This window comes from Podarcis erhardii, assembly GCF_964252035.2.
Source record: "Podarcis erhardii genome assembly, chromosome: 10".
NCBI classification, from domain to species: Eukaryota; Metazoa; Chordata; class Lepidosauria; order Squamata; family Lacertidae; genus Podarcis; species Podarcis erhardii.
Window position 1 is genome coordinate 28,862,310 of NC_138500.1, and position 26,330 is coordinate 28,888,639.

The following is a 26,330-nucleotide window of genomic DNA, read 5'->3' on the forward strand; positions in this document are numbered from 1 at the left end:
TTTCTGTGGGAAAGACATGCCTCAGTGGCATATCACTTGCTCCCAAAATTCAAGAATTTATTCAAGAAAATGGATTAACAGATGCCAATGGGCTCCATTTATAAGTTTCTGGGTAACCACTTTCAAGATAAAATGCAGCCATATGCTTCCCACCCTGTGTCATAAATCTGGTTCCTATTACCATTTTCATTAGTTACTAGGGGCTGTACCCCTGCCCTCTTTGCTCACCGCGCCCTTATAACTCACCAACCCCCTCCCCTTACAGCTAGCCCCCCTAAACCCACCCCTTACAGCACCTCAAAACCCTCTCCTTATACTTCATTAGCATCCAGTGAGGCGGTAAGGGTGGGGCTCTGTTGCTCTCCTGGCTTCCCAACACTACGGGGTGGGGGTCACTATTGCATATTGAGAGGGGGAGAAGAGAGTTAAAATGTAAGTCCCATTGCCTGTTAAAAGCCTTATGTTCCCTTCCATTTTCTTTGATGACGTTTAACTGATGGTGTTGATGCTTTCTTGCTTTCAGGGACGGTCCAGAATTCAGACTGAGTGATGGCCATAATGGCCCTGAAGATCCCTCAGGGTCAGGTAGGCTTCTGAAGAACTCAGCACCTGACTGGAAGATGCAGCTCTGCAGAGATCATTGGCTTGGCCTGAGTTCTGAATCATAGGCTGGGGAAATGCAGGCCCATTGTCTTCCACAGAGCCTGTAGAAGGGTCTACCCTTCCAATTGCTTCTGTTCCATCAGTATTGCTGCCAGACGGCTCCCAGACACATGAAAAGTCCATGGAATACTTTTCCGGAGATTTGTTGGGGTGAGCAATGGCCTCACTCCCTTCTTTGTTCTCATCCTCTTTCACTTCTGATGTCATGGGGAAGCTCTCTGATGATGGAAGAGTCCTTGGACAACCTCCAACCTTCTGGTTTGGGACCTTTGCTTCTTGCAGAAAAGACTCACTCTCCTGGTCTGCCATGATGCTGTAGGCAGGTGGCGGCGACCGGCTGTCCCAAGTTTCATGGAGCACTTTGTAGGAGTCAGGGTCACTGTCCTCACTGCCACTGATCTCTTGAGTAAGAGAGTCGTAGGTGAAATACACCTTGCAGGGCTCAATCTCGAGGGAATCATCGGTGTGGAAGAAAAAATAGCCCCGGTTGGTAAAGCAGCTGGATGAAGAATGTCCACTAGTTTCTGGTGCATCCGTATTAGTAGGATGTTCCTTGGGAAGGAGGAGGCAAGGCTCTTGATTGCCTTTCTGCATCACCTCAAGCACAGAAACATCTGGAACTGCTGCAGCCAGGTAGAAGGAAGACATGGGCACTGGTGAGGACAGCCACTTCTGTTGGTTTTAGTGAGGAAGCACAAAAAGAAAATAAAGGGTAACATTCAAACAGCTGCGATGCCACCATCAAAGAAACAAGCAGAAGTTGGCGAGTGTTCCATTCACGTAGTTCAATAAATTGAACTCATACAGAATAGCTTCCCCTGATCTATAATCCAGGGCTGGGGAATTGGATCCAGTTGGCAGGACCCATTTTCACAGGTGCTATCTCTTTTTGTATAACACCCTGATTTCTAACTGATGCAGGGTGGTTTTAAAACATGTCAACAAATAAATAATAGCAAAGACTGTGGTCATGCTACTTACAATAAGGGCTAAAACTGGAGGGGGGAAAATGTGTTTCAGTTTGAATTTTCACATGACTCTACCAAATTTGCACTTCCTTGAAACAACATGTGGGCTGAAAAGCAGCTCCCGCCTTCAACATTCACACTTCTCTGAATTTTGAGATGCAGTTCTCCATGCAAATAATGTGTACAAAAATACACTATATTAAGGGAAATTGTACATAAATGTCAGTATATCAGGAGAAATGCACACTATTATTATTTTTTGTGATGACTATTTTTTCAATAGCACCAATGTGGCAAACTCAACATAAGACTGGAAAAATATGAAACTGAGAAAAAAAATGAAATTGATGGATTAATCCCTACCACAGATATGCAATATTTGTGTGGATTATGACTTGTCTAAATTTACCAATAGCAACCTTCAGACAGACAAAAATCAGATTGAATACAAATACTACAATAGGAGGGACTGAGAGTCTTTACTGCGCCACACAAAAAAAAAACATGCAGAGTGAAATGTTGCAAGCTGCACTTAAGGTTGGATAAATGAGAAGCTTAAGATAAGCAAAAACTACCCATCCCGAATTACAGGCAGCAGTCTTGTCCTCCATCTCCTTACCCCCTCAACCTCCAAGTCCACCTTACCTGGATATCTCCTCCATGGACAGCAGTGAGAGATGGGAAGAACTCAGCAGGGTCTGGCAAATGGATCTTCAGTACCTTCCTTAAGCTAAAGCAAACAGAACTTAGGGTGAGAAGGGTGCAAAGGGAATATGGGTTTGGACAACAGTACAACTAAGCATAGCCAGGAATGGAGGAGGGTGGTGGACTAGTCGTGTGAATGTTTGGCAGCTCTTTAACCAGGGCTTTGGTTGATGGACATCAAAAATGCCCTTTTAGACATTTTGTGGAAGGGGGGATTATTAGGTTGTCTTTGTTCTTATTTTTATTAGTGGGCTTTTTATATTGTAATTTTATGTTGTAAACCACCCTGAGATCTACAGGTAAAGGGCGGCATACAGATTTAACAATTAAATAATAAAAAATGTAATTTGTTCAGTTGCAAAAAGGGTATTAACAGCAACATAAAGCCTCTGCCTAGTAGGTAAAAGAAAGGCAAGAGACCCCTGGGCAGTTAAGTCCAGTCAAAGGTGACTATGGGGTTGCGATGCTCATCTAGCTCTCAGGCCAAGGGAGCCGGCGTTTGTTCACAGACAGCTTTCTGGGTCATGTGGCCAGCAGGACTAAACCGCTTCTGGCACAAGGGAACACCGTGATGGAAACCAGAGTGCATGGAAACGCAGTTTACTTTCCTGCCACAGCGGTACCTATTTATCTACTTGCACTGGTGTGCTTTCAAACTGCTAGGTTGGCAGGAGCTCAGACAGAGCAACGGGAGATCACCCTGTTTTGCGGATTCAAACCACAGACCTTCTGATCAGCAAGCCCAAGAGGCTCAGTGGTTTAGATCACAGTGCCACCCGTGTCCTTATTATGAATGAAATCTAAGGACACATCATTCTCCCTCTTCCTCAGCGACAACAACAGAAACAGAGGATTTGGATGACTGGGAACCATGTGAGATTTCTGACTTAGGTCTCAAAAATTCAGAGAAAACCTTTATGCCATTTTTCAGGCTGGTTCTGCCCATTCAGCAGAGTGCAGTGGTAGAAACATGAGGCAGTGGAGAAGACAGTCTGTACTCCTTCAGACTGCAGGTGTGTGTGTGGGTATCATGTCTGAAGATTCCCCTTCAGAAGAAAACTCCTTGCACAAAGAAAACTAAAGCCTAGGGGAGAAAGGTTCAAGATGAGTCCTTTCCTTGCTCAGCTAATTTTCTGCTTAGGAAGTGCTCACATCAAGGATCATTAAAAGTGGAATTTTCCAGCTGCAGTCAGAAGCTACAGCCCATTCTACCACCTCATTCCCATCACATGCAGAAGTGATCATTATCACAGTTTAGCTGTTGGCTAAGGAAACAGTTAGTGTCAGAGTATGGAAGCAAGATCTCTGTTCCCTGTTACCGTTTTGATGCTGGTGATTTGCCCCTCAGGAAAATGGCGATGAAGAAGGGGAAGATGAAGACGAGACTCCCCAAAAGGGAGAGAAGAACTGTCAGGAGCAGACTTGAAGACGATGCATCCCCTACAAAGAGGAGGAATTAGCCGTTCATGGAAGACAGTTGATTCCCATCTGAACCAAAGGAACAGGTGTATACAAATCGCCTCTTAAAATTATCCACCCTATTAGTGTGCAGAGAGACAGAATTTCTCCAGGTGTGGGAGAAATTCACCAACCCAGGGTTGGTTCTTAGCAGTGTTTGTTTCCTAAGATTCTTTTTGCATGTGGTGCTGTTTTGTTAGGCTAGCCCCTTTCCTACAACCTCCACAGTATCCTGGGCTATTGTCATTCCATGGAATTGTGAGGGAAGAAGGGAGGAGGAATGGTTGGCATTACTAACACCCACCCACCCACCCCTACAGTGGAGAATATTCAGAAAAAGTTCTGCAAAGTGGCATTATTTTCTCTAAGGGGTTAGAAAAGAGAGAGCGCAATCTCAGAATTTTTCTCTGAAAAAATGTCTTCTGGGAAATTTTGGCTCAGCCTTCATCCTCAGATGGAGTGCATGGATTTAAGGGTGTGGAATTCAATGCACCCCTGCAAGTGTTGGTCTCCATTCAACAAAAAAAGTGGAAGGGAATATTTATATATGGGTGGCTGAAGCACTTTTTGTAGTGCTGCCTTGAATAATTAATAGCAAATAATATTTGCACTTTTATTTTGTTGCTTTTCCCTTGAGAACACACACCTTGATAACCTCTAAAGTGTCCCAGGATGGCTTCCAGATTAAAAGCAGATATGTAAAATAAGGGAAAAAAAATTGAGAAGGGCCTAAAAACGGTACCTATGGAATAGGAATGGGGGACCTGTGGCCTGCCAGTGTTGCTGGACTACAACTCCCATCACCCCTGACTGCTGCATCCTATTTTATGGGCAACCACAGAAGGGTTTTTTGTGTTTTTGTTTTTTGAATACTTAATTTCAGCAAGGGGAGTCTCAGGGGCCCCATGTAGACAACCTTGATGTAGTAAGTATGCTCAGGCCTGCAACCTACAAGGATCAAAAAGGTTTGGAAATGCATACTTTGAAGGGGGGAAATGTAAAAAATTGCACTTTTAAGCGTGAATCTTCATGCAATTTTTTTAAAAAAATGCAGTATCTCAAATTAACGTCTGAATGAGACTGAACAGACTTATGGGTGATCTCATGTGAAATTGACATAGGCTAAAAATAGTCTGATTTGCTCATTCCTAGAGTGGCAGGCTGTATGTGATAATGCAAGATGTTTTTACACTGACAGCTACATTAGTCAAATTACATTATAAATGTATTATAACACAGAGGCACCAGATGGCGCTGCAGAGCTGAAATCTCAACTCAGTATTTTCCATTGTGAGCTTTAAAGGGTTTTTTCCAGAGTGTTTTCAGAGCGTTTTTTGAACAGCTGTGTAGATCTAGCCAGGGTGGAAAGTATATGCTTTTCTTGAAGACTCCCCCGCCCCCATGCTCCAGTACATAGATACATCCCTGATTACATGCTCAGAGCCTGTTTGACACTAATTCCACCCCACCCCCAAATTTATAAAGGCTTTGGGGTCCTTATCTGACCCATTTTTCAAGTACCCTACAGGTTTTGTTCTGTGAGCCTTACCTTTATGGGTCGTCCATGTTACAGGCATGCTCCATTCGCTCCATGTGCTGTTGTAAAGAGCCGTGCTCTTTTTTACCTTCACACAAACAGCGGCCTCATACATTGTGTCAGGAGAAAGAGTCTCAAATTTCATCCACCTCTGATCCTGAATATTGGAGCTGATTATGTAAGCCTGCAAGATGGAGTCAAAGATGGGGAATGATTTCAGACTGTGTGCACTCCTTGATTATACCCAACATGTTTGTGCATTGCTGCCCTCTAGAAGAACGTAAGAAGAACGTAAGAAGAACGTAAGAAGAACGTAAGAAGAACGTAAGAAGAACGTAAGAAGAACCCATCTAGTCCAGCATTCTGTTCTCATCTGGCAGTGGATGTAGTTCCTGGGTAGTAGCCACTGATTGCTTTATCCTCCATGAATTTATCTAAGCCTCCCTTAAAGTAATCTAAGTTGGTGGCCATCACTACTACTTCTTGGGACTGAATTCCGTAGTATAATTATGCACTCTGTAAATAAGTATTTTCTTGAGTAATTATGAATCTTCCAACAATCAGCTTCATTGGATGTTCCCAAATTCTAATGTTATTAGAGGGCAGGGAAACTTTTCACAAGCCACTTTTTTTTTTTTTGCACCAAGCAGAGTTTTTATACACCTCTACCGTATCTCCTCTAGCTCACCTTTTCTCTAAATGACGAAGTGCCAAAAGCTGTATCCATTACTACTACTATTACATTAAATTTGTAGAGCATCTGTCCATCTCAGGGTGCTTCACAACATAAAACTACACTATAAAAACTGCAAAATACATGATAAATATAAAAACAGCAACAATCCAATAATCCCCTCCTTCGACAACACATTTAAAAGGGCATTGGATGTCAATCAGCCCAAAGCCTGGTTGAAGTGGACAGTTTTCGCCTGGCACCTAAAAGTGTATAATGAAGGTGCGAAGCAAACCTCCCTGGGAAGAGCATTCCGCAAATGGGGAGCCACTGCAGAAAACTCCCGTTCTCGGGACCTCTCAAAGAGGAGGTACTCGTAGAAGGGCCTCAGATGATGATCTCAGGGTCCGGGTGGGCTCATATGGAGAGAGGTGTTCCTTGAGGTATTGCACTGGGACCTGCCCAACAATTCCTTAATCTCAATATGGACACACACTCACTGATTATCCTGATCTGTTCTGTTAGGGTTGATCAACTGACTGAGGCACAAGAGCCTGACTTCTTTGACCTTCTAACTTCTAATACAAAAAGTATGGGCAGCTAACCAATAAATACTTCACTTTCTCACAGGGGTACCGACTTGCCCCCCACATGGAGGGGGCCCAGCCATGTGATGTGTCACATGATGTCGCCCAGCATGTGCCGGGTGGGGGCAGGACACCTGGAGGGCCATCTTTGCCTTTGCTCATTCCAGCCCTCACCCCGCTCCTGATCTCCCAGGTAGGGGCTGGGGAACGCAGAGGGCGCTTGGCTGTGGCAGGAGATGTCAGCCCCCTCAAAACTGGGGGGTTCAGTCCCCTACCCACCAATATTGAGGGAAGGTATAGTTGGTGCCCCTGCTTTCTCAAGAGAAGGTAGCATTTCTGCTGCACCTCTAAAATGTATCACTTTATTGTTTTGGATCTTGTATTAAAATGGCTTTCTGGGTCCAAGGAAAGGAAAGTGGACTGAAAAAGAATAAACCAGATCAAGTCTTTACCATCCATATCAATGTCTCTTCACACTCACCTTGCTAGGATCTATTTTTTTATATCGTATTTGGTACTCCACCTCATTTTCTAAATAATGTGAGAGAGCACAGAGCTTCCAAGTTAAATTGTAGGAAAGCTTGTCGTCATTTTCCATTTGGACGTTGCAAGGAGACCGCAGTCGAACTAAAGAGAAGAAGAGAGGACCAGCAGGTAACATTAACAACAAAACTGCTGAGCTGGGTACACCTTAACATTTGCTGTGGTTCCAGTGCTCTTCCACTGCTGACTTTTGAATCTGTCTACACATGAAGTTACCCGCAACACAGAGCTATCCTGTCGCTTCTCGAGAAATTATGTTGTTTGGTGCCTTTTCTCTGAAACCAGCTTCAATCTGAAAGGAAAACTTGAGCCACACCCACTTGGCAGTTAAGCTGACGTGTGTGCATTTGAGACAGGCATTGCACATGTGCAGATGACACCTTCATGATTGACAGTTCAGGGGGGCTGCAGGGGCAGGGAAATCCAACAGGTAATGTGCACCAGGTGAAGACTCTCTAGTGTATAGAACAGCATGCAAATCACAACATGAAATGCAGCATTTTAAGTCTCTACTGTGTGCCTTAGCCAAAGGTAGCGATGGATGAATCTTTCAATTTCAGTTCTTCTCAGTTTCTCCTTTTTCTAATCTTCAACTCAGCTCAAAACAGTTCTACGTCAATTTGCATTAGAAAAAAATCCTCCTCACGAAAATCTGCTAGCAATTAAGTGTGCATTTCTCCTACGATACAGTACGCATTGCCACATACAATTTTCCCTAATACATACATTTTTGCAGTTTCCCCTAATGCAATGCATTTTGTGTTATTTTCAAACACACATGCAATTTAAGAAAAAAATGTATATCACTTAACTGTAAATGAAACCTTAAAGCAGTTTGCTAAGACTATAAAATATTCTCTTTTTAATGTGTTTTTATGCACCTTTCCTACTAATATACACAGTTTAATGCATTTCTAGGGGGTTGAGAACTGCATCTCAAAATGTGGAGAAGTACAAATTTCTAAGGTTTGCTACACAGAATCATAGAAACATAGAATTGTAGGGTTGGAAGGGACCTCTGGGTCAACTAGTCCAATCTCCTACAATGCATGACTCTCAACTAGATCATACTGTACATGACAGATGACCATTCAACCTTTGCTTAAAGACCTCCAAGGAAGGAGAGTCCACCTCCTCCCATGGGAGTCCATTCTACTATCCAACAGCTCATACCATCAGAAAGTTCTTCCTATGTTTATTCGGAATCACCTTTCTTGTAACTTGAAGCCACTGATTCAAGTCCTAGCTCCTGAAGAAATGAGAAAACAAGCTTGCTCCATCCTCCATGTGACACCCTGTAGATGTTTTAAAATGGCTCCCCTCTCAGTCTCCTCTTTCCAAGGCTAAACATACTCAGCTCCCTCAACCTCCCTCACAAGTCTTGGTTTCTAGACCCTTTATCATCTTGGTTGCCCTCCTCTGTAGATGTTCAAGCATGTCAATATCCCTCATAAATGGTGGCGCCCAAAGCTAGACACAGTACTCCAGGTGTGGTCTAATGCAGGATAGAACAATACTATTACTTCCCTTGTTTGGGGTAGGCTTGCATTAAAATGCAATCTGAACTGAATGAACCTACGACACTCCATATGTTAAAACAAAACAAATTCCTTCCAGTAGCACCTTAAAGACCAACTAAGTCAGTTCTTGGTATGAGCTTATCTGAAGAAGTGTGCATGCACACGAAAGCTCATACCAAGAACTGACTTAGTTGGTCTTTAAGGTGCTACTGGAAGGAATTTGTTTTGTTTTGACTATGGCAGACCAACACGGCTACCTATCTGTAACTCCATATGTTGTTAAGTTACAATATTCATAATACTCAGTCATTGGCTATCTTGGCTTGGGATGATGGAGTCCACAGTTTCCCAATCCTTGTAGCACAGTCTGTTGTAGCAGTAAGCCTCAATCTCTCAGTGAAAACGGGCCTTGCTCCACTCTTCTCTGCATGACTGTCTCACAGATAGAAAATCACAGCCAGTGGTGGAGCAAGCCCAGGTGGGGCCAGCTGCCTGCGGGGAGGAGCGAACCAGGGCAGGGCACTCCGCAGGGCCTCCTCCCACTTAGCCACCCTACAGCTGAGGGGCAGGTGGCGGGTGGACCATTTGGGCAGCGGGGAGCCTGCGCTCACCCAAGCCACCACGTCTCTCCCAGGAGAGATGTGTGGCTAAGGCGCGCTACAGGTCCCACGATGAGTGCCACCCGGCATTTTGCCATGCCCCTCAGTGGTGACACCCAGAGAGAACTGCCCCTACTGCACCCCCTTCCCCCGCCCCTGATCACAGCTACAATGCCTGCAGTGAGACAAACCACATTGTCCTCCCATCTAACTTACACCTGTCACTCACTACTGGAGGAACAATAAATGGAACATCTTTGCAGGTAAAGGTAAAGGTAAAGGTACCCCTGCCCGTACGGGTCAGTAGTGTCCGACTCTAGGGTTGTGCGCCCATCTCACTTAAGAGGCCGGGGGCCAGCGCTGTCTGGAGACACTTCTGGGTCACGTGGCCAGAGTGACAAGCTGCATCTGGCGAGCCAGTGCAACACACGGAAACGCCGTTTACCTTCCCGCTAGTAAGCGGTCCCTATTTATCTACTTGCACCCGGGGGTGCTTTCAAACTGCTAGGTTGGCAGGCACTGGGACCGAGCAACGGGAGTGCAGCACGCCGCAGGGATTCAAACCGCCGACCTGACGATCGGCAAGTCCTAGGCACTGAGGTTTTACCCACAGCGCCACCTGCGTCCCCTCTTTGCAGGTAGGGGAACTGAAATAACCAAGTGTTTGTTGCTGTACAGTCAGGAACCAATGCCACACTCCCTCTGTTTCTGTTGGGGGTGGGTCCCTTTGCAGGAGTCACAGCTGTAACAGCTATAGGGGAAGGGGGTGGTAGAGAGAGACGTTTACCATTTACATTGCTCTCCCTTTTGACTTAATGTTTATTTATGAAAATAATTTATAGACCACATTTTTATTTTTTAAAAAACACAGCAGGGTGGTGGACAGCAGATAGAATTACAATGAGATAAAGAAAAACACCAATAAAATGTGTAGAGTTAAACATAAGAAAAGTCCTGCTGAATCAGGCCACTAGTCCATCTAGTACTGCATCCTATTTTTACAGTGGCCAACCAGATGCCTGTGGGAAGCCCAAAAGCAGAGCCTGAGCAGAAGAGCACCCTCCCCTCCTGTGGCTTCCAGCAGCTGGTATTCAGAGGCATTACGTCCACTGACAGTGGGCATAGAACATAGCCACCAGGGCAAATAACTACATATTCTTTGGCAAAAGAGCCCTGCCCACCTAGGAAATGAAAGAGCTGAACGCTTGTTGTTGCACGTCTAGGGGCCAGTGGAGTCCATCTTAAAGGAGTCACAGCCATAACAGGAGTAAGTTTATTGGGTTTGCTGTGGCTGATAATCAGAAGTTCCTCCACCCTGGCCATAGTATCTTGTCTGTCTCATTTACTGTCAGTTTGACGCCCAAGAACAGGAGATCTGATGGCAGGATAAGATACTACATGAAATGACAAGAGGGAAGATGTGGTTGGGCTCAGCCCTACTCTTATCTTTGGCCCATTCTAAGTTATATGGACTTGGTACACACTCATTGTCCTTTCCTGACCTTGATGACTGCTAATGTCATGTTAGTTACAAATAAAGCATCTCTTTTTTGCAACCTTATTTTGGTGCTACTTGGAAGGTGGTGGACTCTTGTTCATTGGAGGCTTTTAAACAGAGGAGGGGTGGCCATCTGCCATGGGTTCTTTAGTTGTGATTCCTGCATTGCAGGAGGTTGGATGAGATGGTCTTCTGGGTCCTTTCCAACTCTAAAATTCTATGATGCTAATGATTCATCGATCATTAGGGTTTAGGTGCATGGGGCTGTTGCTTGCCACGTGTCTTTCTCCTTATGAAGGTACACAAACAGCAACTGCATTCACACAATCAAATCCTGATTTAATAATACAGGAACACAGAGAGCAGCCTTATTCTGAGACAGACCATTGGTCCACTTAGCTCAGTATTTTCCACACTGATTGGCAGTGGTTTGGCTTTCAGGCAAGTGTCTCTCCCAGTTCTATTTGGAGATGTGACCTTCTGCATCCAAGGTCTATGCTATACCAATGGGTTACAGCCCTTCTACAGGGATCTGCACAACTAACTTGCACCCACACATAGTCCTGTTGCTGCCACTTTACTCCTTCCACCACCCAAGTAATGAAACAAACCCAGAACCTGCAGTAAAACAATGGCTTCTTGTTATGTGCTAATTGGAGAAGTACGGCTATTGGCTTCTAAACAAGCCAGAATTTGGAAACCAACTTTTATACCCTGGTACAAAGTTGGTTTCTAGATCTGGATTGTATGGAAGCCATTAACCATAGTTCCCAGTTTTCATGTAACCATGGTTTCTGGTCTGTGCAAAGGAGGATCAAAGCTGGAGCAAAGGGGCTGAGGGTAGATGCATAGAGCTCAATCCCAAAATTTGATCATGTGAACCAAGGCAGGGCACAGCCTTGGTTGTGTGTGTGAATATATATTTGGGATTGGGTTTCAAGGACAGTTTGGGGTTATAGCTGCCCAGTGGGTGCCTGTGCATTACAATGGATTGTGAAGCATCACAATGGCTTCCATCCAGGCAAGATTATTTGCCCTGAGATGAACTCATGTCCTATTATCCACAGCTGAACAACAAACTGGCTGTGTAGAAGCTGTCAAATGGGAACTCAGGTGCAGTGAATAGGTAAAGGCATGATATCAGAGTAGTCAACATGGTACCCTCTAGATGTTGATGGACTCAAACTCCCATCCGTCTGAGCTAGCATGGGACGAGGGGAGCTGTAGTCCAGCAACATCTGGAAGGAACCTTGTTATATGGTCCAAAAAGATAGCACAGTGCATTGCATCAAGAAATGTAGGCACTTTAAACTCACGGTTCTGAAAAGGACACATCCTTTGATTCTGCATCCACGTCCAGTTCTGCCCATTATGGCAATACACTTCCACAAGAATAGCGTGTGTAATAGACATGTCAAATTTCTGAAGACAAATAAAAGCATTATCAGTTATACTATCATTAGGGATGTTGGAAATAATAGTTGGAAAGGCTAGTATCTATAATTTGAACCCATCAGCTGGTGAGTCAAAAATTCCTGACAGCTGTGCCACACCTGCTCACCCCACCACCCAGCTTCACAAATTGTAACTGGAAGTAGCAATGGGTGAACGTGTCAGTTTTGGTTTCTCTCTCTCTGTTTCTCACTTTCCCAGTTCAGTTCTCCACATTTCCATATCGCTTTCCTCCCCACCCCCAAAAAAGCCTTCATGAAAATTAATCAGCACTTTAGTGTGAATTTATCCTAAGACACATAATTTTGCCTAACAAGCACATTTTTGCAAAGCAGTTTCCTATAATATAATGTAATTTTCATGAATACATGTATAGAATCAAATAATTTTAGAGCTGGAAGTGACCCTCAGGATCATCTAGCCCAACCCCATGCAATGCAGAAATATGCATATGTCCCATATTGGGATCGAGCCTGCAACCTTGGCATTACCAGCACCATGCTCTAACCAGGTGAGCTGTCCCATTTCAGTTTGTGCATTATTTTGGAAAGGGCAAATTAGGTTCATCATGAAGTTAATCATCACCATCATCATTCAATGGTGAGTTGCTTTATTATGACATTAAACACTTTGTACTCTTTAGTAATTTTATGGATTGTGATTGTAAGGCCCCTTAAGGACCGCTCTCATTGCAGAAAGGCAGCATATGAATGTAACAGATAAATAAAAAATAAAACACATATCCTAGGGCTATTAGATTAGTTTTCAGGCTGTAGAGATATATCCATAGAAGAATGGTGTGAGGCAGCTGTGGGGAATCTTTGGCACTCCTGATGTTGCTAAACTACAACTCCCATCAGCCTCACCAAACATGGCCAATGGCCAGGGATGATGGGTTTTGCAGTTTGGAAACATCTGGAGAGCCAGAGGTTCCCTGCACCTGATGTAGGAGGAATATCAGAGGAATGCTGCCCCTTTTTCCTCCCCCTTCCAAGGAAGAAGGAGATAACCAAAACAACATGGAGAGAGGAGTATTGGTGGTATAACCTCTGGTTCCCTACATCCTAACAGTAAATAATTTTGAGCTATTCTCTGCTGCTGGGGCAGAAATTTCAACTTTATGGCACAGCTGCTCACAAAGGGAAAACAGACTAAAATTGTAGCAGAATCTAGGGCAGGCATAGGCAAACCCGGCCCTCCAGATGTTTTGGGACTACAACTCCCATCATCCCTGACCACTGGTCCTGTTAGCTAGGGATGATGGGAGTTGTAGTCTCAAAACATCTGGAGGGCCAAGTTTGCCTATTCCGGATCTAGGGCATGGGTAGGCAAACTAAGGCCCGGGGGGCCGGATCTGGCCCAATTGCTTTCTAAATTCGGCCCACAGACAGTCAGGGAAACAGCGTGTTTTTACATGAGTAGAATGTGTCCTTTTATTTAAAATGCATCTCTGGGTTATTTGTGGGGCATAGGAATACGTTCATTTTTTTCTCTCTTCAAAATATAGTCCGCCCCCCCCCCAAGGTCTGAGGGACAGTGGACCAGCCCCCTGCTGAAAAAGTTTGCTGACCCCTGATCTAGGGGCACTTGAAATTCTAAATTATTGCAGCAAATGTATTTTCAAACAATTATAATGAGAGCAACAAACAGCTTCTCCTCGTTAGCTAGCATTTTCTTATTAGATTACCCACCAAAACGTTCAGCTCACAGCTCCTGTTGGCTATACCTTGCAGTTGACATGTCTCCGGTCCTTTGTACCTGTCAGACCTGTAAGAAACAATTCCTGTGAGGTGCTCTGCTCCTCAAGCTTCATGTTTGGTGGCTGTTTCATACATTCTAGTTATCTCCCACTTGGACTACTGCAATGCGCTCTATGTGGGGCTACCTTTGAAGGTGACCCGGAAACTGCAATTAATCCAGAATGCGGCAGCTAGACTGGTGACTGGGACTGGCCGCCGAGACCACATAATACTGGTCCTGAGAGATCTGCATTTGCTTCCAGTACGTTTCCAAGCACAATTCAAAGTGTTAGTGCTGACCTTTAAAGCCCTTAACGGCCTCGGTCCTGTATAGCTGAAGGAGCGTCTCCACCCCCATCGTTCAGCCCGGACACTGAGATCCAGCGCCGAGGGCCTTCTGGCAGTTCCCTCATTGCGAGAAGTAAGGTTACAGGGAACCAGGCAGAGGGCCTTCTTGGTAGTGGTGCCCGCCCTGTGGAACGCCCTCCCTTCAGATGTGAAGGAAATAAGCAGCTATCCTATCTTTAAAAGACATCTGAAGGCAGCCCTGTTTAGGGAAGTTTTTAATATTTAATGCTGTTTTGTTTTTAACACTTGATTGGGAGCCACCCAGAGTGGCTGGGGAAACTCAGCCAGATGGGCGGGGTATAAATAAATTGTTGTTGTTGTTGTTGTTGTTGTTGTTGTTGTTGTTGTTGTTGTAAGGCAGGGCATTGTGCATTGCAGTAGCCCAATCGCGAGGTTAACCAAGACATGAATCATAGCAACCAAGCCATTCCTGCTATGGCTTGCTCACATATGCAAGCCTTGACATGCTCTTGTTGTCAGGCAATAAACCATTATATGTGATGAACCAAGTCAAGTGCTAAATGAATTCTTAGAAGTTAGGGAGGAGCTGCTATCTCCCAATATGCTTTTCCAGATTCCAGCTGTCCTTAAAAGTACTAAAAGCACAGAGCAAATGATCAATTTGATTTTAATTAATTTTTATAATGAAATTTTTTAGAACCGTTGGATTATTTTGATTGTTGTTAGCCACCCTGAGCCCAGCTTCGGCTGGGGAGGGCGGGATATAAATAAAATTTATTATTATTATTATTATTTATTATAAGGGATATTCAAAACAAGCTGGAACATTTCCTCAAATAGGTGGAGTAGCATAGAATACTGCAATAACTTTCAGAGGCAAACATACTGTAAATATTCTTTGCAATAGCAGTCTTCTTTGGCTCTATCTGCACCACACATTTAAAGCAGTATCATATTAGTTTGAACAGTCATAGCTTTTCCCAAAGAATCCTGGGAACTGTAGTTTGTTAAGGGTGCTGAGAATTGGTAGGATTCCCCTCACAGAACTAAAATCCCCAGAGTTCCCTGGGAAGAGGGATCAATTGTTAAGCCACTGTAGCTCTGTAAGAGGAATAAAAAAAGGTAAAGGACCCCTGACCAGTGGTGTAGGAAGGGGGGGCGGAGTGGGTGGGCCATCCCGGATGCCACTCTGGGAGGGGTGACAAGATGGCCCCTGCCTCTCCCCCAGCTGTTGAGTGGCTGAGGGCGCCCGCAGTCCATACGAGTGCCGCTTGTGCGTCACCCATGCAGGCTGCCGCTCTCGTGCACTGTCCGTATGGGCATCCGTACCGGCTGCTGCTCTTGCATGGTGATTGTACGGGCTGCTGCGTGTGTGCAGTCCGTACGGGATGCCGCTCGTGCGGCAGCCTGTACAGCCACTGCAAGCAAGCGGCAGCCCATATGGACTGCACATGTTTGGCATCCCATAAGGACTGTGCATGTGTGGCATCCCATACGGTCGCCACACATGTGCAGTCTGTACGGGCTGTGCCGCCTCGGGTGCCAGAGAGGGTTAGTGGTTTAGACTACAGCGCCACCTGTGTCCCTGTAAGAGGAATAGGAATAGGAGTTTCCTAACAACTCTCAGCACCCTTTACAAATCACAGAACCCAAAATTGCTTGGGGAAAGTTTAGAGTGCTACGATACTGTTTTATATGCATAGTGCAGATGGGGCATGAGCTACAAGGCAGCATATGATCCTTAAAAACAAGACCAAAGAGAGGACAATAGTCCTGATAGTACAGCAAGGCTGTTCTTTATCATTCATAAATATATTTCACTCATTACTCACGTTGACTCAAGTCGAACCTCGAGCTGACATTGTGCTTCAGTGATATTTTTCATCGGAGTCCAAGTGCAAGAGAGAATCTCCACTGAGTCATAAAAGCAACTGAGACTCGAGGAATCTGTTAATGAAAAGGTGAGGCTAAATAGCACGGAGTTTCATTTGATGCTCTGTGAAAAATATTAAGATAGGTTATTCTGTTTGGGGAGTATAAGAATGGTTTCACACAAGCTCAGAGAATTACTTTCATTTTGGGGCATCCCATTTGCCTTTGGATGACCTTTGTGGCCCACCTGGACCTTGAATACAGGCAAGGGCACCATCTTTTCCAACCAGAATTCCCTTTTCTTTGCCAACTGAAAACTGTTTTTAATGTTGTTATAAGGGGGGGGGGGGTTGGGGGGAGGAGGAAGTAGGCTGTATGTAGAGGCCCTCCTAACCCCTGGTGTTAAAATATAGCCAGGCTAGCTTCCTGTTGGGGTGATAGCCTGGGTTATGGGCCATTCAGGGAAACAAAGGAAAGGAGTTCTGTATGAGATGGCAAATGGGTGGGGTCCCTCCTTCAACACTGGCGGGAGCCAGTGTGGTGTAGTGGTTAGGAGCGGTAGTCTCATATTCTGGTGAACCGGGTTCGCGTCTCTGCTCCTCCACATGCAGCTTCTGGGTGACCTTGGGCCAGTCACACTTCTTTGAAGTCTCTCAGCCCCACTCACCTCACAGAGTGTTTGTTGTGGGGGAGGCAGGGAAAGGAGAATGTTAGCCGCTTTGGGTAGTGATAAAGCAGCATATCAAATCCAAACTCATCTTCTTCTTCTCCCCAGAGAAAGATGAAGCCAGAGTCTGGAATTGAGTGGCAGTGATGTGAGCTAGAAGCAAAGCAGCAAGCCTGAGCAACATTTGATTTCTGTTTGAATCCAAGGCTGCAGCTATGGGAGAAACAAGACTCTCTGGTGGTGCTGAGAGGTATAGCTAGCCTCTTAGGTGCCTGGTTCAGGGGCATGTCCTGTAGTTGGGGGCCAGGCGATCCATGCCCATGGAGGTGGGGTGATCCACCCATGGGGGCGGGGTGAGCCTCTCTGACGCTTGGAACCTCTCTGCCGGCTTCCCCTCAACTGTAGGGCGGCTGAGATAGAGGCACTAGGCAGATGCAAGTCCCACACTGCTGTTTCAGACAGCACAGAACCTGCAGGCGCCTAAGCCACCACGTTGCTCCTAAAAACGTTCGTGAGCCCATTTTTTTCCCAAAACCCCCCCTCATTTTGTCACTCCTCTCATTTTGTCACACCTGGGACAGCCCACACCCCCTGCATCCCCTTCTTCCGCTACTGGGGGTGAGACCCTTCCATCATAGGCTCAGATTGTATATTTGTGCAAATAAACCATATATCATAAAGACAACACAGTCTCCACTAAGCCTCAATCCAAGAAGAAACACAAACTCTGGGTGAGCACACTGCTCACAGATTGGGGTGGTGTGCAACAATATGCTTCTCAAAAGGGCTTGTCAGAGACATGTACAACAATTTCATCTATTTATGATATGGTGCTACATGCACCCCAATCTCTAAGCAGTAATGGAAGTCGGGGTCTCTGTGTAAAACTTGGGTATGGTTTCCTTGGGAGCTTGTGACCTCTTCATGGTATACACACACACACACACACACACACACACACACACACACACAAGCTGAGCATAAGGTTCAGAGTATTAACACTTCAACAGCTCTCGGTCCCCCATTAGGGTTCTGGAGGTCACCAAAGCTACTGCTTTGGATTCTCACAGAGAGCATATCAGGCCTCTACGTATTCCCAACTCCAGCTGCAAGAGGAGACTGGCTTTTATTCATATACACACAGCCAAGAGAGTCACACTATAGCACAAGAGGGACCTTCCAGATGTGGTAACCCTAGGGAAGTGTTGAACAAAAACGAATAAATTGGAATGATGTGTGGACGGTTCTGCATAATGCCACCACTAATGCAATATTATTGTGTCAATGACATTTTGCAGCATACATCTGCAAAACCCCACACAAGCCTGGAGGGGCTGTATATGAGGGCACATTATACTCAGACAGTAACCTTCCTCTAATTACTAAGGGTGTTCACAGGACTTGCCTTCAAAATAATTCCATTCATGTATCTTGCAAGGGAGATAATATATGCATGCCACAACAGAAGCCCAAATGTTGGCTCCAATTATATTATATGGTGATACAACTCACAGTTTATTATTCTGCCCGTTATATGCTGACCCATGAGAAAAATGGTTAGCATTCATCTTTCTACAGTGGGAGGATCAAACATCTAACAAGATTGTGACAGAGTGATTATTAGATAAACCAGTTTTATAGAACTTATTATATGGTGCTGTCATTTGTCACAGGTGCCAAGAAATCACATGCACATTTTAAAAAATGCATTTTATTAATGGCTTTTATGGAGTTGAGTTACATGAGCAGTGAATATAGTAGATATGGATTTTATCAATGACGTATTTTTGAATGCTATTGATGTACATCATATATTGTCAGTTGTTAATTCTGCAGAATGAATTAAGTGATGTTTGCAAAGGCCTTTGGCTATATGCAACAAATTTTATTACTATGGTGGGGTGTTTGGGGCTTTTCCACCTTCAAGGAAACCCTTCCCACATTAACTGGACTGCTGAAGAACTCCTGCTGTGGAACTTCAGTGCATGGCAGAGAATTTCGGGGCTTGCTTTCTGGCACATTTGGGGAAACCTAAAGAAACCACTCTTTGCATATTCTGATACAAATCAGTCTGATCCTCACTTCCCTGGCCAGCGTGTGGATTGGAATAAAGCTATCCAGCTCACTTTTCTGAAGGCTGCAACTCAGTTTTCAGTTCAAAAAGGGATATCAAAATAGGTTTTGAAATGTATACAGTGGTGCCTCGCAAGACGAAATTAATCCGTTCTGCGAGTCTCTTCGTCTTGCGGTTTTTTCGTCTTGCGATGCACGGCTATTAGCGGCTTAGTGGCTATTAACGGCTTAGCGGCTTAGCGGCTATTAACGGCTTAGCAGCTTAGCGGCTTTAAGAAAAAGGAAACAAACTCGCAAGAACTCGCAAGATGTTTCGTCTTGCGAAGCAAGCCCATAGGGAAATTCGTCTTGCGAAGCACCTCAAAAAATGGAAAACTCTTTCGTCTAGCGAGTTTTTCGTCTTGTGAGGCATTCGTCTTGCGGGGCACCACTGTATTTTGAGAGAAAATACATGTTCTATAGCTAGTTAAATTTTAAAAAAATGTTGTGTTTTGTTTTTAAACATTTGTAGCTGTTAAGTTGTGGGTGAACATATCAGCCGACACAGCGATTCTTCAAACAGCTCTTGTTTATTCACAGGCCAGAACAGAACTGAACTGAAGGGTTCAGCCAGCCTGCTTATATAGAGCTCCACTAGAATGCAACAGTAACCATTTTCTGTAACTATCCAATCACTGAACATCATTTTCAATCCCTTATTTGCATATGTGGACCTGAGTGAAAACTATCTACCGTATCCCCCTGCTGGTCCAGGGTGAGAACTTCAGTACATAACAGTAGCTTAATGTGAAATGGATTTATGGGGGAACACAGTAGAAGCTGTTGTAGTGAGGCAGAGCCATTCTTCCAACATCAGTCTCACTGCTGCTTACCTGGAGAAGGCCCAGATGGGGCAGGCTGCCAACATGGTGCAGACATATCGGTGAATGCCATCAAGATTGACAGAATGTAGAGCAGTGCTGGAGGGCTGGTCTTCATGACTGCAGAGTGAAACACTGGTGGATAAAAAGTGGCAATCAAGATGGAGTCTCAACAGCAAGCACACATATTCCCAGTGCTGTTTTTCTAGAACTCACCATGAACACCTTCCTCATTCTCTTAGAGTGGCAATGGCACCCACCTGAGAGGTGCCGAAACTGAGTTCTGGCGAGTTCTGACTGAGAACAAGCCCTGCATGTTTATTTGCTAGGGACCAGTCCTGCCATTAGGCAGCATTAGGCAATTGCCTCAGGTGGCAGGTGCTGGGGGGCCACAGCCCTCCTGACTATTCCTCCTTAATCCCCTGTCCATTCCCCTCTGTTGAAGATCAGAGCTGGGACTCTACTCAGCCTTTTCAGCTCTGCTGGCTGTTCCACTGTTGGTGTAGAAGTAAGATTTATCTGCCAGTCCAGTTCCCTTCTCTAAGTTGAATGAGGTGGCAGCATCAGTCTGCTCTTTGCCTCGGGCAACAAAATGTCTTGGTGCAGCTCTATTCTCTGTGGAAGGAGCTTCACACACACACACACACACACGCACACACACGTTAAACAGATATGAAACAGCAAAATACTATGGCCCATACTTTCCTTGGGTTTTCCCTTGACCCCAGTTTATCAGAAGATGACATTACCCCATCAATTAGGCTGATGTTCATATATCTCCTTTCCTGGTTGCATTTCTCAGTATTTACAGACTAATCAGCAGTGATGACATTTAAACTTGCAGTGGAAGATTTCACAATCAAAGGCTGACTCAGAAAGTGGGATTCTTTCAAAGTTGTCGTATTCAAAAGCTAAACAAGTTATTGCTAGAAGTAAGCCCTTTCCCTTTGCTGTAAAGAAGCTTAAATTGTAAAAAGAAAGGTAACCCCAATTGATCAAACATTGAAAGCAATTTAAAACAACCAGCCAAGATACAAATAATGGGTTGTATCCCATGCTAGTCCTACTCAGAGAAGACCCACTTAATACACACGACGAACTTAGGTTCATTCATTTCAGTGGGTCTACTCAGATACAACTCAATACTCTTAGCTAAAATGATGCAATGACTTCAGTAAACTATGTTCATCTGTTTTAAACATATGGAATTATAGAGGGTTTTTTAGACCAGCGGAAGGTAAGGCACCTCACATCTTCAGTGCATCAGATTCTTTTGTAGTAGCAATAAGGTATAAAACCATATAATAAAAAGCACCAGAAAAATTTCAGTTACATCCCTGAGCAACAATTCACTGGGCACGTGCTGTTCCACTGGAGCTTCATAGACTTATAGGATTCTTTTATTTATTTATTTTTTAAATAAATTTTTATTAAAGTTTTAAAGATTAAATAACAGTCAAAATAAAGGGGGAAAAATAGAAAAAACAATACACCATCAAAAAACAGAAAAAAGAAAAAAGGATAAAGAACAAGTCAAACCTATACATCACTTGCTTACATTCACTTATTTCCTTGACCTCCTCACACCTCCCATTTTTGTATTCTAATTCAATTTGATATTTCAGCAAATCCTTCCAACCTTATTTTTATCTTAATAATTTGTCTTAATATACTATAATTTTACATTCTCTCTTTCACCAATTCATTTTTAAACCCAGATGCCAACTTTGCTGCCACATACACCCGGACAACACCATTACTGGCCCCAACAACATCACACATACCATCTCGGGACTATTTAATTGCTCATCGTCTAACATTGTGTATGCCATAAAATGCCAACAGTGTCCTTCAGCTCTCTATATTGGACAAACAGGCCAGACCTTACGCCAAAGAATAAACGGACATAAATCGGACATCAGGAATCACAAGACAGAGAAACCAGTAGGAGAACACTTCAATCTCCCAGGACATTCTATACAAGATCTCAAAGTAGCTGTTTTACTACAAAGGAATTTCAGAAATAGACTGGAAAGAGAAGCTGCTGAATTACAACTTAAAACCATGGAGAAACCTGGTCTGAACAAAGACCTTGGATTCTTATCTCATTATACATGACAAAGCCATTTTTCACCTTTTCACCCCTTGCTTTTTCCTGTAAGACCTATTGCAGTCGTTAAGAGTCGTCAACAGGCTCATCACAGCTATCTGCCAATCACCCATTCCCACCACCCTTCTGAGTAATACCCCTCCCCACCTTCTCACTATATAGAAGGGTCTGGAAACTTCTGTTTCAGTGTATCTGAAGAAGTGTGCATGCACATGAAAGCTCATACCAAGAACTGACTTAGTTGGTCTTTAAGGTGCTACTGGAAGGAATTTGTTTTGTTTTGACTATGGCAGACCAACACGGCTACCTATCTGTAATCAGAATGACTGGTTCAACACTGCTAAGAGTATTCTCACAGGGAGCAAGTCATGTCTGTGTCCCTTTTGGACTTAGGTCCAGGACTCCAGCGTATTCCTTTCATTCACAAACACTGATCTGTTGACATAATATCCAGCCAGGCGATCCTTTCTTAAAGCATCTCTTACCATTTGTTTCCAGGGCAACAAATCACCTACACTTGGCCATCTCCTTAGTTACTCAAAAGCCCACCATTCCAACAAAATGGAATCTACAAGGCTAACCTTGTTGAATTGGTTTGACCTCTTTAACCATCTCTTTTTACAACCAATTTCATAGGTCGGGGTGGTGGGAGTAGAATTATTGAGAGATCATTCAGAAGCCCCCAACCTATTATAATATCCATTACAATTATAATACATTATAATTTATTTCTACATATGTCCTACCATTTACATGAAAGCATGATACCCACAAGCATTAGTAGAATTTTTTTTATGAAGAGATGAGAGGTGTGAATAAAACTTCTGTTCCTCGAAGAACTGAGCCCATGGCTGACTTGTAAAATGAGCACTGATTCCAAAAAGATAAGAATCAGAATGTAAGAACTGGCTTCCTAGATCACACAAAGGTCTAGCCTAGCCTAGCCTCCTTCCTTTAGAAGTGGCCAGCCAGATTAGCAGGGCATGCTGGAGTTGGCGATATTCCACCGTTTGTTCCCAGCACCTGGCGACCATACTGCTTCTGAACCCAAAAAAGCCATTGTTTGCCAAGATGGGTAACAGACATGAATAGATTTATCCTCTATGAGTTTATCAAAGTCTATGCACATGTATATGGGAGCAGAGGCCTTTAGTTGGGTTTCCTTCGAAACAAGCATTCACAGGCTTGTGCTGTCATTTGTTTTTGAAGCCTCAGGTCACTCTGATAGGGTGACAATGTGCTCTTACTTTACAAAGGTGAGTCCTTCATTGGAAGAACTTCAGAAGACAACCCCCTGTTTGTAGGGCTGTCTGGTCCAAGTCAAGCTTAAAGATAAAGAAGCATAAGAAGAGAGAACAACAGCCTTGATCATAGAATCATAGAATTGTAGAGTTGGAAGGGACCCTGAGGATCATCTAACCCAATCTCCTGCAATGCAGGAATATGTAGTTGTCTCATGTGAGAGTCGAACCTGCAACCTTGGCATTAACCGCACCACACCCTAGCCAACTAAGATAGCAACGCAGTTGGCACATGGGCAGCAGACTGAGCAAGCATACAGGTCACCTGGACATAGTCCTCCAAGCTATGGTGAGATGTATTAGATTATCATATTTCTGAATCTCCATTTATACATATAAACAGGGCTTTTCTTCAGCCAGAACTCAGTTACGGCACCTCTCAGCTAGGCGCCATTGCCATTATAAGAAAACAAGGGAGGAGTTCATGGTGAGTTCCAGCACCTCTTTTCTAGAAAAATAGCACTGCATATAAATTATACATCTAAATTAAATTATAAATCTGTATCCTCTTTTCTTTTTTTGGTGATGTGTAAGTGGTCACGCTACATTAGCAAGAAAGGGGGTGAAAATTATCCCCAAGAATTCAGCCACAGTATGCCAGGAAGCTGGAGCATTCATCTACCCAGCTGGTATTCAGTCAAAGTTGTGACTAAGTCCCCTTGAAATAAATGGATAAAAATGAATTTTGGTTAGCTTAAGTCTCAGTGTTTCCAATGGGATGTGCAGCACAATCGTACACATTATTTACTCAATGAGGTTTACCCACTAGCGAGTGGGGGACCTAGGTCTTTGCAGGGGTCCCATGAAGTTAAGAGCCTTTGGAGATGGGACCAACTGCGCGGCAGGTCTCCTTTTGTGCATTGCCACAATAATTAAACAAGCACTCTCAGTCATGCCGAACCTGTCAGATCAAAAGCTCACTTGAAAAGCTTTTCTCTCTTTAAGTCATCCCTATGCAGAGAACTGTTTAATACCTATGTACTTTACCTGGCTGCAAACTGGTGCTCTTCGTCTCGCAGTCTCATGAGTCAGGTTGGAGCTGCCATGCCAAAGGCTGATTGCCCAGTATATGAGGACAGCTGGTCTGGAATTCAGCCTGCTGCAGTGAGACCACTACCCTACAGAGTAGACCGTTGATGGCATCAGAAAGGTGCAAGTTGTCAGCAGACAGTGAACTAGCTCCCTCTCATACTCACTCATTTCTGGTACTTACTCTCTGACACAGGAAACTGCAGCTCCTTTGCCATCTCAGAGCGAGATGAGGCCCTGAAGTATCAATAGGGCTCGCAAGGCCAACAGTGAGAAAGCCCCAGACCACACCACATCCCACTTCCTGATTCGTAAAGGTGATGTGTACGGGTGGGGAATCGAGTGTCAAAAAGTGTCGAGCATAGAGTAGACTGAAACGATTGATAGATAAGAGACAGGCCTCTCCCTCCCATAGCCCCCTGTCAACCTTGCATGGCCCTGGCAAGGGAGAAGGAGCCTCAGTCATGCCCTAAACATGAGTCAAAGGCCTGGAAGCCTTTATCTGGGCTCACTGCCAAGACAATACTGTCCGGGGGCTCTGGAGGTCTTCTGCCTCAAGCCTTTGTCCATCCTTGATCAGGTCAAATGTCCATCTAGTGGTTGTGGCCAACTACATGCCTCTGAGAAGCATGCCTGTAAAGCACGGTGCTCCTGGCCATTCCTTTCTGTTTGTCCTATGATCTAATAATCAGACAACGTTCCTAACCATCTGAGCAGTTGAGCTCTTGACTAAGCTGCCTGGGAAGGTTGAGGTTGAACGTTTCCAAGAAGAGGCTAATGTTTGTTACATAAGGTTTTAAAGGGTGTGGGGCTCTTGTTTTTGTGTGATTCAAGGACACACATCAAGAAGTGTCAGCACTTCAAAAGACACATATGCAGGTGCGATTGACTGAGTCAGTTCTGAAGCCGGGGCTATCCCCATTTAAAAGATCTGCACAAAGAGGTTTTGCAATGACTGGTTCTGTTTACCACTTAGCCAGTCAGCTGCAGTACTAGGACCAGAAGATCCCAGGAGTTTACGCATGCACATTGTTCATTGCTTGAGAAGTGCATTGTCAACTGAGGGGTTTTGCATGTGTGAAAGAACCATAGAATCATAGAATCATAGAATCATAGAGTTGGAAGAGACCACAAGGGCCATCGAGTCCAACCCCCTGCCAAGCAGGAAACACCATCAGAGCACTCCTGACATATGGTTGCCAAGCCTCTGCTTAAAGACCTCCAAAGAAGGAGACTCTACCACACTCCTTGGCAGCAAATTCCACTGTCAAACAGCTCTTACTGTCAGGAAGTTCTTCCTAATGTTTAGGTGGAATCTTTTTTCTTGTAGTTTGGATCCATTGCTCCGTGTCCGCTTCTCTGGAGCACCAGAAAACAACCTTTCTCCCTCCTCTATGTGACATCCTTTTATATATTTGAACATGGCTATCATATCACCCCTTAACCTCCTCTTCTCCAGGCTAAACATGCCCAGCTCCCTTAGCCGTTCTTCATAAGGCATCGTTTCCAGGCCTTTGACCATTTTGGTTGCCCTCCTCTGGACACGTTCCATTTTGTCAGTGTCCTTCTTGAACTGTGGTGCCCAGAACTGGACACAGTATTCCAGGTGAGGTCTGACCAGAGCAGAATACAGTGGCACTATTACTTCCCTTGATCTTCCCTGGCACTATTACTTCCCTTGAACCATCACAGTTCAAATGGCCACAGGGGCTATCAGCCAAGAGGCAAGGCAAAAAAGAATAAAAACACATCACTTGTAGCCAGAATATCCATATCATCTCCAACTCAGGCCACATCTGCACCACACATCTAAAGCACTGGGCTTCTGGGTCCTTCACAGTGCCTCAGAGCAGCTGATCAGACAGACCCTCACCACCTCAAGTGGGAACACCCCTTCAGCTGCATGTGAAAAGTCTCCATTGCTCCTTTAAGACTGGGTTTGCTGTTCTACCTGCTACTGAAGCATCAACTTAATCTGCTCCAAGAGCACTGCTGTTCCTTCTTCCATTTTAACACTTAGTTCACAGGTCTTCTCCCAGGAAACAATATTCCACTTCTAAGGTCAGTGCTATGTGTGCCCTAGTCTCTGAGTGGTGAAAGACATCATGGGTGGTAGCGCTTACCTCAGTTTTAGTTTCCTTGAAATTAAGGTCACTGGAGTTGGTGG

At 44.4% G+C, this 26,330-nt stretch overlaps 1 protein-coding gene across 3 annotated transcripts; it reads right to left on the reverse strand.

The window, feature by feature from the left end:
* On the reverse strand, positions 1–24,416 carry IL2RB (interleukin 2 receptor subunit beta). 3 transcript variants are annotated; one of them, XM_081879479.1, is made up of 10 exons: positions 24,348–24,416; positions 19,736–19,858; positions 16,084–16,198; positions 13,895–13,970; positions 12,068–12,173; positions 7,073–7,218; positions 5,344–5,515; positions 3,656–3,776; positions 2,277–2,361; positions 1–1,335 (listed from the first exon to the last, which is right to left on the reverse strand). In XM_081879479.1, the coding sequence occupies exons 1-10, from the start codon at positions 24,379–24,381 to the stop codon at positions 538–540; spliced, it is 1,776 nt and encodes a 591-aa protein (XP_081735605.1). In that variant the 5' UTR covers positions 24,382–24,416; the 3' UTR covers positions 1–537. The 3 variants fall into 3 exon arrangements, with proteins under 3 accessions (XP_081735605.1, XP_081735606.1, XP_081735607.1); XM_081879480.1 differs by having other exon boundaries at positions 24,122–24,366; XM_081879481.1 differs by lacking the exon at positions 24,348–24,416 and adding an exon at positions 19,940–20,009.
* Between the last annotated feature and the right edge of the window lie 1,914 nt (positions 24,417–26,330).